Here is a 15,835-nt window from a genome sequence, read left to right on the forward strand (position 1 = left end):
TTTGTTTTTTTCATTCCCTCTAGTCTATTCTTCATCATTCTTTCTCCTACTAAGCAGAAACACTTCAAGTTAACATATTTGAATATGTAAAGTCCTGTGTAAGCTGTAAATTGATGCTATCATTTCTCCATTTCAGGCATGTATTTACAGTACAATTTTCTTTAAAAACACTATTTAAGTTACAAGGAACTTAAAACTTCTATATTGTGAATATATTCACAACTACTGGCCATTCACATAAAAATACACAAATTTAATTAAAACATTTTGTTAGGCAAATTCATTAAGTTGTGCTAAAACATATAGCCCATGGCATGCAAACTAAGTTGAAATGCACAGTGCCAAAGTGTTTTGTGTCATTAACCAATAAGAAACCAGGACTAAAACAATCCATTTTATTAACTTATTTACAGTAATCCCTATGCATACATGACAATTCTAATGAAAAACCATTAGAATCATTTATCAGGTTAATAAGTATGACTAAATCTAAATGTGTGCATACTTATAGATCTAACCACAGTCAGGTACTAGTAAACTCCTTATCAGCATAGCTCACACTTCACCTACTTCTTGTATTTTCACCGCGGTGGAATCTGATGCCGGTGTGAGGTTTCGAACCTCTGATGGCTAATCAGATGTTCATTGTTAGTCAGGATGACAAATGGTTCAGTGCGGCCGTGCTGCCTGTATGTTTAGCATTCCTGTGTCTGTGTGTTTTGAGAAGCTGTATTCACAAGGTTTAGTGTGGAGGTGTCAATGATGATGAGGGTGTGCTCGATTAGCTACCGGTGGAAGCGGGAACGTGGCCAAACCTCGTCGCTCTGGACTGACGTGAAAAGGAATGCCTGACACGCAACTCCTAGATTGCCAACCTGTAAGATGTGTGCTCATGCCATCTCAGGAGAGAGTTCAGAGGTGTCCTAATATTGTTTTCAACAAGATTTACGGCTGGCAAAGAAACATTTTGTGAATTATCTGGTAAAAGAATTTTTGAGGAGTGTCATGAACAGCAATCTGTCGAAACCATCACTGCTGTTTCACACATGGTTGCACAACTTGACTTTTCCAGCATGTCATGCCAGGTCATTCTCTCTGATTGATGTGTCAAAGAGAACGATTAGCACCAGCCAAATGATTTAGATATGCAAATGAACTATAATCCAACTAATTGTTGGTCTTTTATGTCAGTTTCTCTTAACAGTCAGAGCCAAGAGCATTTTCTCCCTGGTTTGAAGTAACTCAAGTGTGACTGTAACCCGTGCAGCTGATGAGCCAAAGCCAACAGCTGTGTTAGTCGAGTAACACTGATAGTTATGATAGTTAGGTTACAGCCGCAACTGGAGACCTTCGCGACACTGTACTTCACGTGATCGCCCCTTCCCTCGCCCGCTAACCTTTTCTTAGAGGCTTTTAGGGGAAATCTGCTCACTCAGTCACTGTCTGTGGATGATTGATGACACCTGTACATGTTGAGCAATCATTTACTGTCACTGCGCTATTTTGCTTTCTCACTTTTGCGTGGGAGCAAGAGTCGGGTACGTGCCTGAGCCAAGACCAACAGCAAGATAGGGATCTCAACTGTGGTGATGTATGGTCTTCTATCAGGGAAGATATCAGACTATTATGAGTGCACACTTAAGAACTGTTACCTGAAGTACATGTGGTGTTGCCTCTGTGGACTGTTCTTACATTATATTAAAGGAACATTACATTAATGCTTGAGGTAACTCATAATACAGCAATGCTGATGTATTAGAACTTGTGTGCTGGAGTCACACTGGACGTCTAGTCATCCTGTAGACAGACTGATAATATCATATATCAAAATATCTGGTCTTGCTCATCCTCAGTATGTGCCAAGTCAACATTTAATTTTTTTCCCCATTTAATTATTTATATTTTACTTTACTTTAGCTTTATTTCAGTTACCAAAGTATTAGTTTAAGTTAACAATAGCGACACTGCTATACATTTCCTGAATTATTTTGATTCTGATTGGATTTTACTGAATTTCAGGTCATTTATATATATATTCCAAATGTATGACATATCAAAATTTACACTTTTGTACTTCCTGAGTGTGTGTCATGCCCCTCATGCCTGATGGCGGATGTTACTCACCTGGCTTGAATGCCTTCCTATAGTGTGGTCTTCCCACGCCTCATTTGGGAAAACCTTACGTCAGAATTTCCACGTAGGCTATGATAAATCATTTACATGATTAAGAGTTTGTCATTAAAACAGATAATGTCACTAATGTTAAACTCACAAACATGTGTTGATTTCTTTGTTGCAGAGTGAAGTTTGTGACAGCGTCTTGAGGGCAATCGCCTCTCCTTGCCAATCTGTTCTCTAGCATGTATCTGCGGGTGTAGATGCCGCAGATGACAGAAACTGTCAGTGCTATTGTGGCTCAGAGAGAAAAGACACGCCAAATAATGGAACTCAATGATATGTCACTCACTGAGGCGGAACTAAGCCTAAAACACCAACCAGATGGCAGGTCAATTTCCGCCTGCACTTTGAATAAATGGCATTATTACAGAGGAGTTCAGAAAGAGACTTTCTACTTCTCCACTTTCTCCACTCTCTGCTCCACTTAAGGCACATGATCAAACAGTAGCATGTGCTGACAGCCTCAGAAATCCCATAGTGCAACTGAACTTTTGGATGGGGAAGCCTGCAGAGAGTTTTGGATCAGAAGGGCGCAGGCACTTGATCATGTTTGATTACGCTCTTCTTGATATAGTATCTGTGACAGTTAATCAGTTGTAAAATAAAGTTGTCGTGGAACAGCAAACTTAGATGTTGTTGGCAGCTGCTGCTCATATTGATTCTGTGGCTGTCATTTGCATTACTAATTTAGGTAGATACTGGAGCTGATAAGTGGAACCAATGCGATGATCCAACACGGAAGTACTGTGAAAAAACAAGGCTTGTGTTTTCCATCCAATTAAATTCAGTAAATATTACTCAATCATGATGCTATGCCTGACTTAATATCTGATAAGGTGTCCAATCGTGTCCTTTGCATCTGCATAATGTCTTTAATCTTGACACGCTCATCATAAGAGTTTGTTCGTTTGTACTCAGCTGTCAAGGAAAACATGCAAATAGTGCAAGCATGCCATATTTCTCCACCTCCACACATGGCAGAGCTGTCTGATTCTGTTCTATACCCCAGTGACAACTATTTTGTTGGGTAAACAACATTACTGAACCTTGCAATGCGGTAGGAACACAGAAGAAAGTAGAAACTGCTGAGTTGAACTTTGTTGTCCAAGGACTGGGTATTGATACACCAGTGTGTATTACTTACTGTACATACTATTATAGTATTAGGTAGTTTTTATTTTTATAGGCTATTTTTAGTTTTCATTTTCATTTTAGCTTACGTTTTAGTAATTTTTTTGGGCTTCTAACATTTTTGTTCTTTTTGCTAATCTTAGTTAATTGCCAATGCAATGTTTATAATCTTTGTTAAGGTTTTTTTTTCCCATCTAATTCCTTTTTTATTTTATATTAGCTATATTTAAATTATATATTTTTTTAAATAGTTTTTGTTTTAGATAACAATAACAACACTGTGATGCATATTAGTTGATTCATTTTGATTCTTATTGGATTTGATTAAATTTCAGTTTATTAGTGTATATTTTATATTGTACACTGTAAAAATCAAAATTGGAACAGGAAATTAATGGAAAAAAAATTATATGGTAAAAACCTGTTAAATGGTCAACGAAAAGTTACTTCAGCTTGTGGAAAATCTATACATGAATCATCATGTGACTTTTCTGTCACATGTCTAACGTTCACCTGTGTTTTTGGTGGTTGTCAGTATATTAAAATATTATTATAGGTTTAAAGTAGATTATAGTAGTTAGTAGTTAGGAAAAGAAAAAGGAAGGAAAGGACGTAATGTGTAACATTAGTGTGGTAACATTACACTAGTTAAGTATTTTTACTGTGAATTTAAGTTCAATCCATGAAACCTAAGATGTTGCGACATACATATTATATATGTACATTTCTGATGAGGTTCTGGCAACCACAGCTGGCTTTTTTTTTTTTTTGCAGTGAGTTTATCTTGCTTATATTTTGCAGTGTTCATTTTGCTTACATGTAATTCTCTCTAAATTGTACTAGGAATCTAGCATATGTGTGTTATATACACTGTGAATATATTATACACACACACACACACACACACACACATAAGTGTGTCAAAACATGTCAGTGTGTGTGTGTGACCCTGGACCACAAAACCAGTCATAAGTGTCAATTTTTCAACAGATGAAAGATACAACTATTTGAAAATTTTGGAATCTGTGGGTGTAAAAAAAAATCTAAATATTGAGAACATCACCTTTAAAGATGTCCAAATGAAGTTCTGAGCAATGCATATTACTAATCAAAAATTATGTTTAATATTTTTACAGTGGCAAATTTACAAAATATCTTCATTGAACATGATCTTTACTTAATATCCTAATGATTTTTGGCATAAAAGTAAAATCAATCATTTTGACCCATACAATGTAATTTTGGCTATTGTTACAAATATACCCCAGCGACTTAAGACTGCCAGCCAACTGTTTTTTATTTGAATATAATTTTTTTATATAAATTTATTCCTGTGATGTCAAAGTCAAATTTTCAGCAGCCGTTACTCCGGTCTTCAGTGTATTATTATTATTGTCATTATTATTATTATCCTTATCATCATCATCATCATCATCAATGATGAACAGTTTGTTTAAAAAAAAATAAAAAATCAATATTTTTACCCAGCCCTATTGCCCCGTATACCAACATGATCTTGTTCCCATCCAGGGCTAAACTTTACAGAGTTCGGGACAAATGTTTAATGGGTGGATCATCTCTCCCCTGGGTACAATGAGTAGACTGTACCAAACTGGGCCCCTTAACGACATCCCTGTTCCCATTGTAGTTCTACCAATAATTTCTTGGCCAACAACATCAACAATTCTTCATATATTGTGGCTGAAGCTCAGAGGCTTTCTTATTTCAAGAGCACAGCTTGCATCCACTTAAGCCGTTTTAATTACTTGCTAGTGTTGTGTAGGGAAAGTCTTGCTTTCCCTTTCAGTCCCTCCATCTCTTGCCCCCCTCTTCGTCTTTTTCCTGCTCACTTAAATCCACACATATGGAACATGCCAACGATGGCTGTGGTTTATTCTTTGGCCCTCTCACCTTGTTTGTGCATGTTCCCCTCTTTGGAAGCTCTTTGACGATAACTCTCGAGTGTTGTTGCTTAACTAGGGTGTTCTTTTCTTTTCCGCCAAACATGGAGTTCATTAGACTCAAACGAGTGACAGGCTTTCTCAACTACTCACTGCTTTCTACCTTTGATCCTCTACGAGCCCCTCTTGTACAGTTCAGAGCAGCAATGGGGTTCACACAGATTCAGGCTTCCTCCACATTTACCTCAACAGTGATCAGGATTTTGCCAACTAGCATGTGTTTTGGGATCAAAAACCTTTTGTTGGTCCTCAAACAACTTTCCTGTCAACACAAACATAGGGGGTTGGTGAATATTCTGAGTTCAATATAAGTTTGAATCTGAAGCACTTTTGGCATAATGTTGATTGCCACAAAAAATAATTTTGACTGGTCCCTCGATATCATTTAAAATAAACGGTGACGTACTTATAATGAATGTAAATGGGGACTATTTTTGAAGAATTTAAAAGCAGAAATGTGGTGCTTATTTTATATGTACCTACATTAATTTTTATTTCAGTGTTCTCATTTTTGTTCATTTTGTGGTTTAAGGCATTTAAGAGAACAAAAATAAAAGTAGAAGTAAAGAAGCAAAGTTTTCAACAACAGAAAATATGTTGCTTTTTTATTTATTTATTTATTTATTAGTGTAAATTAACATTGGCCACATATTGGCCACATTCACTGTTAAGAGATTTTATTTTATTTTATTTTATTTTGTTTTGTTTTGAACATTTTATATTAAAAAAATTATTTTATTTTATTTTATTTTATTTTATTTTATTTTATTTTATTTTATTTTATTTTATTTTATTTTGAACCTGGGATATTTAAAAAATGGCTTCCTATTTCATTCATTAGCTGGAAATTGTATTTAATTGACAACACCCACTGGACTAGTAAGTGGGGGAAGTATGGGGGAATTCATTCCCAAACCATTAGGGATTGTATGTGGGGGGACAAAATTCGCAAGTTCGATTCTCGGGCCGGCAGGAATTGTAGGTGGGGGGAGTGAATGTATAGCGCTCTCTCCCACCCTCAATACCACGACTTAGGTGCCCTTGAGCAAGGCACGGAACCCCCAACTGCTCCCCGGGTGAAAATGGCTGCCCACTCCTCCGGGTGTGTGTTCACGGTGTGTGTGTGTTCACTGCTGTGTGTGTGCACTTTGGATGGGTTAAATGCAGAGCACGAATTCTGAGTATGGGTCACCATACTTGGCTGTATGTCACGTCACTGTCATATATATTTATACCTAAATTTATAGGCTGCATTTCAAACAGATTATCTGTTTGTCTGTAATGCCTTAAACCTAAATTCTCTTCTTTTAAATTTCAAACATGGTTTTGTAAAGAATTCAGAGTTTGTCTATACAGACCTTCCTATTTTAGTTAAGAAATGTGACTTTCTTACTGCATTTATACAGTATGTATTTCTTTACATTTCAGTTTATTTGAATTGCAATTTTGCATCCTTTGCATCCATTAATTTCAAATTCATGAAGTGAATCAAAAATAAAAAAATAAATAATAATAATTAATTCAGTTCTAAACAATAAACTGCACCTAAAATCTCAGGTAAATAATAGGTTGATAAGAATGTTGTTCCAGGAGCATGTCCTACTTGACAAAATTAATTAACTGCAATAATTAATTTTGGCATTTTAAAAAGACATAACCCTTAATATGACTTTACAGCTCCACCTCAGCGTCAAGTATGGATGGGTCTATTCCTCCAGCTCTCTCGCTGCTGAGATGACTCTCCCAGGCCTCCTTCTCTTTTATTTCCTCAGAATGGATAGAGTGCTAAAATGGAAAACATGTGTCTCCTGAGTGCATTACATTATTTTCCCCTGTGATGCCCTGGCAGCCGTGATTAATTAATGATAAACGTTACAACGTTATATCACCTTGAGCGAGGAGGAGACTATGACACACCTAATGTGCCTGCTCTCTCCTCATTTTGGTCTCACTGATGCATCTTCCACAAGCTCATGTCAGCCTTGAAATGAATCACATCACCTCGGCCTGTCCCACTGCTGGGATTTGTTTATGAATATGCCACATCCTCTGTTCAAAAGGCGCACATTACATGCAAAACGACAGCACTGTATCACCTTAGTGTGTATCTATTGCAATTCCTATTTGGAATTTCTCTTGATTATTGCTTTCCTGGAAAATCCCCAAGGAGGCAATGTCTTGTTTATGGACAATACATTTAATGGAAGAAATTAGAAGAGGAGCATATTTCTCAGCAGCTGTGTACACATAGAGGAATCTGTGAAGGAAGCCATTAAAGTAAATGCCTGAACGGAGTTGAGAATTGCGATGCAGATGCATAATTGCGCCTCTGCGATCTCATTGCAATGCATTGCACCCATCGAACACCCCCTCAATCTGTTTGTTTACAGCTACCTTGAACAAAAAAAAAAGTGTTCTGTGAACTGTTTAGTGCAAAACAGAGCTGTTAACTACTTACATAACTTGTAGCCCAATACATATACGGTTTCATCTGTTATTCACCGTCTCAGTGGAACCCGATCTGTGTGGTAACAACATCTGAAGTATTTGCCGTGTTTTGCAGTGTGAAATCACCATTATTCAGCATGTTAAACAGCCCTCACTCCCTCTGTGGCTGGAGTGTATATGAACTGGAATCCTGGCATTAGGAAGGCCATTACGGCAGCCTCTCTGTGAGCCGGTCCAGATAAAATAGGATTTGAAAATACTTTGGGGTTTTACGTCCATCAGCACATTGGAACTGAATAAAATGGATGATGGTAATGACTTGCAGACCAGGCGAGCACAGCGTCCCACGTCTCTGCATGGAGGCCATTTTGTTGCCAGATCCCTTCCCGCACGCTTGTCAGTTGCAGTGGAGTGGCAAGGAGGCAAAAACAGGATCAGAGTGACGAAGGTGGCTGCTGGCCAAGCAGCTCCTGTCGGATGCGAGTTCACGGGACTGTTACAGGGATTTTTGAGGGGAAAACCCTCCGTCTACTGAATGTAGACACACACAAATCACACACATGGCGAATGGAACCACACACAACACATCTGTGACTTTTTATTTGTATTTACAAATATATGGATCGTAGTGTATAATACATCACCATTTTAACGCGGTGAAATATTTGTGGATTAGGTCGAACATTTCAGTCTCTAGAGACTTTATAAGTGTTTGTATGAAATGATGCTGTGTTTGCGATGACTGTGCAGTTAAAAAAAAAATTCACTGGCTTTGGAATGAAATTGGATTATACTGAAATATTACTTAAAAAGCTCTGTGAAATATAACAAGAGTGAGTGAAAGAGACAGAAAGAAAGCTTGGCATTTGGTAATGACAGCTTAATGACCTGTGAGCGAATAATAACATGTTCAGTTGTGCTCATGTCCCGTTTTAATGACTGATTTATGTCGGTTTTAACAGGGCAGATACATAATTACTTATGATTTTTGTCCTCTATAGGTCTTGTGGAGATTTGCTTGATGCACCCATTGGATGTTGTGAAGACCAGGTAAAATATCATTCCTTTATGTTCTTAATCCAGGGCTAGGCATTTTCTTCTTCTTGTGGCAGTAGTGGAATATTTCTGTGGAAAATGAAATGCATCATTTACTCATTCTCCTTCAATGTTTAAGTAATACTTGTTAATGTTCTCAAATTGCTCACATACTTACCTCATTATTTCACTTAATTATATCCCTTGTTTAATGCCTGTGCTTCTTTGTAAATTGTGATCCAAGGCTGTATTAACAAAACGGCACCCAATTGTTTTTTGTTTTTCCATTAACGGCTCTTGCACGTGTTCTTCCACCAATGCTGATGAAGCACCAACTGAAATACTGACACTTCCTTAACCCTAGTGTGCCTTCTGTATCATATTTAATACAGCACTCTGAATTATCAACATGGTCAAAAAACCTAAACCTGTTTTACACAATCTACTATATGCCTTTGCTCTCTGATTAATAGTTCATACATTTTTAGTAAGTAAGAGGCCTTTTGTTATAATTCTTAAAAATGTGATACATGTGTCTTTTTGCTCTGAAAACTATTTCAAGATTTTTTTCAAGACATTTACTGGACTGATGCAATTTTACTTTATTATCCATACGCCTTTTTGAAAAATAAAACATGAAGAAAAGTTGAAAAATCATGTTGAGTTATATTTAGCAAGAATGATACAACAGGAACATTTATTCATAATTTAAAACACTACAAAAAACATGCAAATTTTAAAAGTTTTTTTTTTTATATATATATACTGTATATGTATACTTTATCTAAAATTTCAATAAACTGTTCCATTAAAAAAAATAGACTAATATTTCAAAAGCTCTCCTCTTCTAAATTTATATAGTGTGACCAGTGTAGTCTAATTCCCAAACAAATTTGTTTGTTTTGTTTCGTTTTTCGTTAAGAGTCAGCTAACAGTGAAACTTAAATTAATGGTTACTCACTAGTTGTTAAAAAAGCACATCATGCATTTAATCAGGAGAATTTCATGTAAATAATTTTTTGTATATTTAGTGCTGTTTATTTTTTAGTTACAGTCAGCCAAGAGACAGTATTAATGCTGCCTAAAATTAATAATAATAATTATAAACCATCTACCATCTATTCCAATTTTTATATATTATTATATATTTTTATATATTATTATATATTTAGTATATATTATTTAAATTACATCTCATTATTTGGCAATTGAATTGCCTTTTTCGTCCAAATAAATATTCTTTATTTTGTATAAGAATCATTAATGAAAATGGAATCATTACCAGGACCTAGAATCGTTAAATTATTTAGAATTCTCATTAGTAATACCAACCAATTCTGAATCTTTTGGGCAACAATACCTCTTTCCCTCAGTCATGCAGGAAAGAAGGAATGTTGAAGAGAGGGAAAGAGAAAATGAATCAAGGCCCTCACACTGGAGTCGCTCAGTATGGCGCAAACAGGTTGTGGGCCGGTACTAAACCTTTACGGCTTCTGGGTGCCCTGCCAAGACCTCTGGCTCTGTGACTAACACCCCTCACACATACGCTATGATGTTTCACATTTTCCGCCACCGTTTTCTGATAAATAAACTTTTTAAGATGATAATTAGATATTTGTACTTTGGAGAGGACGTGTGGTAGTCAAGGTGGCTTGTTTGTGTTTCTTTGTGTCTATTTGCATGAGTTTGTTTGCGGCAGTGTGTCTGTGTGTACACTTGTATGCAGCGACATTCGATACTCTAGAGTCCTGTAGAGTGATTTAGGATCTGGTGCTGCTGGTTGAGGGTTTATTACAGGTAAGGCCACAGTTAGGCCACTCTCTCCTCACACAGGGTCAGGGTTAAAAGTGCACTCTCTATTTTCTTTGTAATGCTCTTCCTCAAGAAGTGATAAAAGCCCTGTGCAAAGAGCGGCAGTTTTATTTATTTGTTTTCTGTGGGTTTCTCTGTTATTGTGAGTGCATCCAGTCAACTGCGTAACGCATGTGAGTGTGGCTCGCATATGTGCCCTGATTATTCATAGACTCAGATTGAGAGCATCTATCTATTGTTTGTTCATTCATTCTGTTGTTTTATTGTTCTATCATTCTATTGTTCTATCGTTCTACTGTTCTATCTGTCATTCTGTTGTTGTCTATCATTCAAACTGTCATTCTATCTATCTAGCTAGCTAGCTACCGTTCTATCATTCGATTCTGTTGTTCTGTCTGTCATTCTACTGTTCTGTCATTCGATTGTTCTGTCTGTTCTGACTGTCTTTCTCTCTCGTACTGTGCATCATTCTGTCTGTCCATCTGCCTGGCAGATAAAATAAAAACTTCAGTGCTTAAATGGTTTTTAAACTTTTAAACAAGGCTTTGTAGTGGTGATGAGAGCAGATGACAGCTACTCAAATATCTGACAAAAATGTAAAAATCTTGTTGCTCTATTACTTGTGTACCGCTTTCTTTCTCCCTCTTGGGGTTTCAGTCACACTAAAGCAGGCTAATTGGCAGAATGAAGGGTTAGTAGAGCTGAAATCTATTAGCATAGGTCTCAGAGAGCTGCTGAAGCACGAATGCCCAGCACACCTCCTCTCCGACGCTAGCTGCAGGAATGGCTCCTATTAGTGACTGGCTGCTGCTTTAATGTCCGCTGCTCCAAATTAGATGCCAACTGGAGTGAACAGTTTTTTTTCACCCCCTCGCTTTCTTCAACTCGAAATATATAAAAGGCTTTTTTTCTGAGGGGAACCTGACAAAATGTATACTTGAGAATACATATTTACCCTGTGCAAATGAGGGTGCTGGAGCCATATTGAGGCAAAGACAGGAATTAGATGACTGAGGGGGCCGTCGATCTCAGACACACGCACAAACTCGCAAACAAACATCTGGAAGCAGATTAGGAGAACATTAAGGGGATATATTTCAAGGCCATGATTGTTTGTAAGGTTAAATCAATGTTTACTTTAAAGTCTTTCTACCATTCTTCATACTTGTTTATATTCAGGATCAAGCACTTCCAGCTGAATGTAAAATTATGGGTCTTTCCTCCTCTGACCGTCATAAGTTGCCTCCATATATTCAGATCAGAGCAGTCCTTCACAAATAAACGTCTCTTAGAAGAGGACAGGTCTATAAGCCACTTATATTCATTTGCGTTCAACGGTGCTCATTTCTGGTTTGGAATGTTGCCTTTTTTCAAAGGGGGCTTGCTAGGGTGAGAGTTGGGGGTTTCGGGGGTTAGTTAGACTTCTAAGGAGACAGTGAGACTGGAGTTACAGCTTTTCATTAACCTGGAAACCACCTAGTTACATGGTTCATGGGCTGGTCTCAGCTCACTTGGAGGTAACAAAGGGTGTCAGGCGGCACTTTCGGCAGGGGGCGGCTGCTCGGGGCAACCCATCTGACTCTGATCATCATGCCGGCCGCCCTGCCGCACTCATTAGAGACCAGGAATGAGCTTGCATTGCTCTTGTTGAAGGGCTCCGGTTACGTCGCGTCACCCCACCCCATACACGCCCTAAGCCCCTCCTACAGTCTCCGTTGTTGTTCTTTTTTTAAATGGGGCGGAAGGTATAGAAAAATAAAATTATAATTCATGTTTGTTTTATTGATTTATGACCATAATATATTCTGCTGAACTGGTTTGTTCACCCACATAGTAATATAAATGGCTCTATTAAAAAAATTTAATAATATATGCATAACACATTTCATGTAAGTAAGTATATATATATATATATATATATATATATATATATACATATATATATATATATATATATACATACATATATATATATATATATATATATATATATATATATATATATATATATATATATATATATATATATATATATGTATATATATGTATGTATGTATGTATATGTATGTGTGTGTATGTGTATATATATATGTGTGTGTGTGTGTGTGTGTGCGTGTATATGTATGTGTGTGTGTATATATATATATATATATATATAATTGTTCATGCAAATAACTATATTTGAATAGAGCCATTTGAATTATTAATTAATTGACAATAATTGAGTATATTATTTACCAGTGTATACATAAATCAGTAATCAAACAAAAATGTATTACATTTTATCATTTTATTTTTGAACATTTTCAAAGACTTTTCAGACTTTTCATCTTTTAATTTTCCATGCAATGGTAACATTATGAATTCAATGTGTTAAAAAGTTTAATATAAAATATATTGTCATGTCATATCATATATAGTGCTGGGTAATGATTAATCGTGATTAATCACATCCAGAATAAAAGTTTTTGTTTATATAATATTATGTTTATATAATATATGAACTGTATATATTTATTATGTATATATAAAAGTACACACACATACAGTATATATTTAGAAAATATTTACATGTATTTACATGTATATATTTATATTCATATAATTTATATTATATAAATATATTTAATATATAAACAACATATTTTTCTTAAATATACATCTATGTATGTATATTTATATATACCTAATAAATATACACAGTACACACATATATCTCAGTTGTTTGATTCAACAAAAAGTAGTTGGTAACTATTCACTGCGTTCCCAGTCTTATTATAATCTTCATGTACCTTCAGCACAAACTAATCTAGGTAAAACTGCTTTTGAATATGCTGCACCGTCAGACTGGAACTCTCTTCAAATGAAACTGCGGCTAAATCAGTTGGTGTCTTTTAGTCATTTTAAAACACTTTTGCGTGCAATAGAAAATGATTTAATGATTTGCAAATGCTTCTAATGTTGTATTTTATCAATATTTTATTGTTGTGGTGTATTGTTGTTTGTCATGTGTATTTATAAAACTGGGCCGCCTATCTTGGCCAGGACACTCCTGTAAAAGAGATTTTTAATCTCAGTTAGGTTCTCTCCTGGTTAAATAAAGGTTTAATAATAATAATAATAATATATTATGCACACAAAAACTTTATTTTGGATGTGATTAATCGCGATTAATCATTGCCCAGCTCTACTAATATATGAAATGAAATAATACACACTTTCATATGAAGAGTTTGGTTCCAAAATGCCATAAACGCCATTTTTAGAAAAATTTTGTGTTGTATCTGGTCGGTACTGAAAAATCCATTTTAAATTTTATGCAAAATGCGATATACACCGAGTAATTAGGTCATGTTTTCTCCCTTTTTTTCCAAAACAACAAAAACTAGTCTCACTTTTTGCTGAGCGTGATATATCCATTCAACCAATCACAGTGCACCATTCCACGCACTCTAGACAGTAATGGTAGCGCTTTGAATACACATCCGGCATCCTAGTTTACCATCTACATTGTACACTAAATTGTGGAATGACCTTCCTCAATCTATTCGATCTGCCAAATCCTTACACATGTTCAAAGCTGTGTTAAAACAACATCTTTTAAATTCAAATGGAGAGCATTTTTAAATGGGTTAATGTTTATGTATGTCTGTCTCTGTCATTTTCTTGTTGTTTTTTTTTTGTTTAGTTTGTTACTGTAAAGCACTTTGGGCAAAGTGAGTTGTATTAAACTGTGCTATATAAATAAATAAAAAAACAAACAAACAAACAAACTTTGTGATCAACAAACAAGGACTGCATGATAAATCGCATGTGATAGTCACACGCATCTCGTCAGTAAAGCCGGTTCTGTGATTAATAGAACCGGTAAATCTCTATCACGTGCTTTCAAATGGAAATTATTCAGATGCATTTAATACACAGAGCCGTAGATCACTGACAAGCTACACTAGATCGCGTTCATTAGATGAATTGCATTCGATTATGAACGCGATATTGCGTAGCTTGTCATTGTTAGTGTTTTTAATAATGCCATTTATGTTTTTGTTAATACAGCATATAGCACTAGTCAACTAAATGAATGTAACATGGCAAAGATAAAAGCACTTTTGGAAGTTGAATAAAGATGCTAAACCTAAAGATGCTATGTGACAGTTTGGAACAGAAAATAGTGGTTTTAATCTTTCCACATTCTTGGTAAAGAAAACACATTTTTACTCAAATTAATCAAAATGGATTTATTGCATTTTGGAACCAAACTCTACATATATTATATAAAAATGTAAATAGATTTTGAGGGGAGGACGCCTTTTGAAACATTTCAAACAATTTAAAATAAAGTTTATTTTATTATTTATTTATAAATATTAACATTTATAAATTCATTATAAAATTTGAGGGGGGGGTTATGTCTGTATGTTTGTATATACTGATAAATAGATTACAGTTTAAATAGTTATAATATATAAAGAATATGCTGTTAATGTTACATTACAATTAAATATAACAATTGTAATACTACATATAAATCAAACTTATATCTCCATGAAATAAAGCTCCGGCACTAATCCTGTCATTGCGTCTATCCATGTGATCCAACATTTATCTTATTTGCCATCAGTCTACATGCTTATCTATTTCCTCCACCACTAATGATTAAAACCACCTGGAGATACCTTCTCATGAGAGTCACTGTGATGACACAGCCTTCATCAGATCCCCGCACTTTTGAAAGTGAGCTTCAGTGGGGTGGGATAGTAATGTTTGACGAGGGCAGTGACAGATGACGTCCTGTCCCCAGGAACGGTGACGCTGAGAGAGGGGCCCACAATCTTCCACCCCCGACTGGTGGCTGAACCTTGGTGCACTCTTGATGGAATCCCTCAACCGGCCCTTAAACAGCAGGGCTCAAAGCTCAGAGGACTAAGAGCCGATCCGGCCCAGTAAAGCAGCACGTTGCTCAGCTGTGCTCCAGTGATCTCTTAATCCTACCCTGCCCTGACTGACGGCTCTGACGGTGTAAACTGCAAACAGGTATCCGACTGTGGCTATCTATGCTTAGGAAGCTGAGACTCCAATCACATCAGTGGTCGGACAGTATACTAACAATTCCAGTGAAAGAAGTCAGCAGAACATTGGTTGTGGCATGTTTCATTATAAAGGGGAAATCTAAAGCCAGTCCAAAATAACTGAAGGCACTGCTATTTGTGGTTTAGAAAGGGAATTAAAAAGCTTTTATATTAGTGGCTTACCACTGACATTTTTTGGCC

The 15,835-nt window shown here is 36.0% G+C and overlaps 1 protein-coding gene across 2 annotated transcripts in view; it reads left to right on the forward strand.

Moving 5' to 3' along the window:
• The window catches only part of slc25a21 (solute carrier family 25 member 21), a 105,764-nt gene that overhangs the window by 61,699 nt on the left and 28,230 nt on the right, over positions 1–15,835 (forward strand). For both annotated transcript variants that reach the window (XM_042742673.1, XM_042742674.1), the window contains exon 3: positions 8,720–8,768. In XM_042742673.1, coding sequence (XP_042598607.1) covers positions 8,720–8,768 — 49 coding nt within the window. The remainder of the gene's footprint in view (positions 1–8,719; positions 8,769–15,835) is intronic.

The sequence above is a fragment of the Cyprinus carpio genome, chromosome B17 (genome assembly GCF_018340385.1).
Source record: "Cyprinus carpio isolate SPL01 chromosome B17, ASM1834038v1, whole genome shotgun sequence".
NCBI classification, from domain to species: Eukaryota; Metazoa; Chordata; class Actinopteri; order Cypriniformes; family Cyprinidae; genus Cyprinus; species Cyprinus carpio.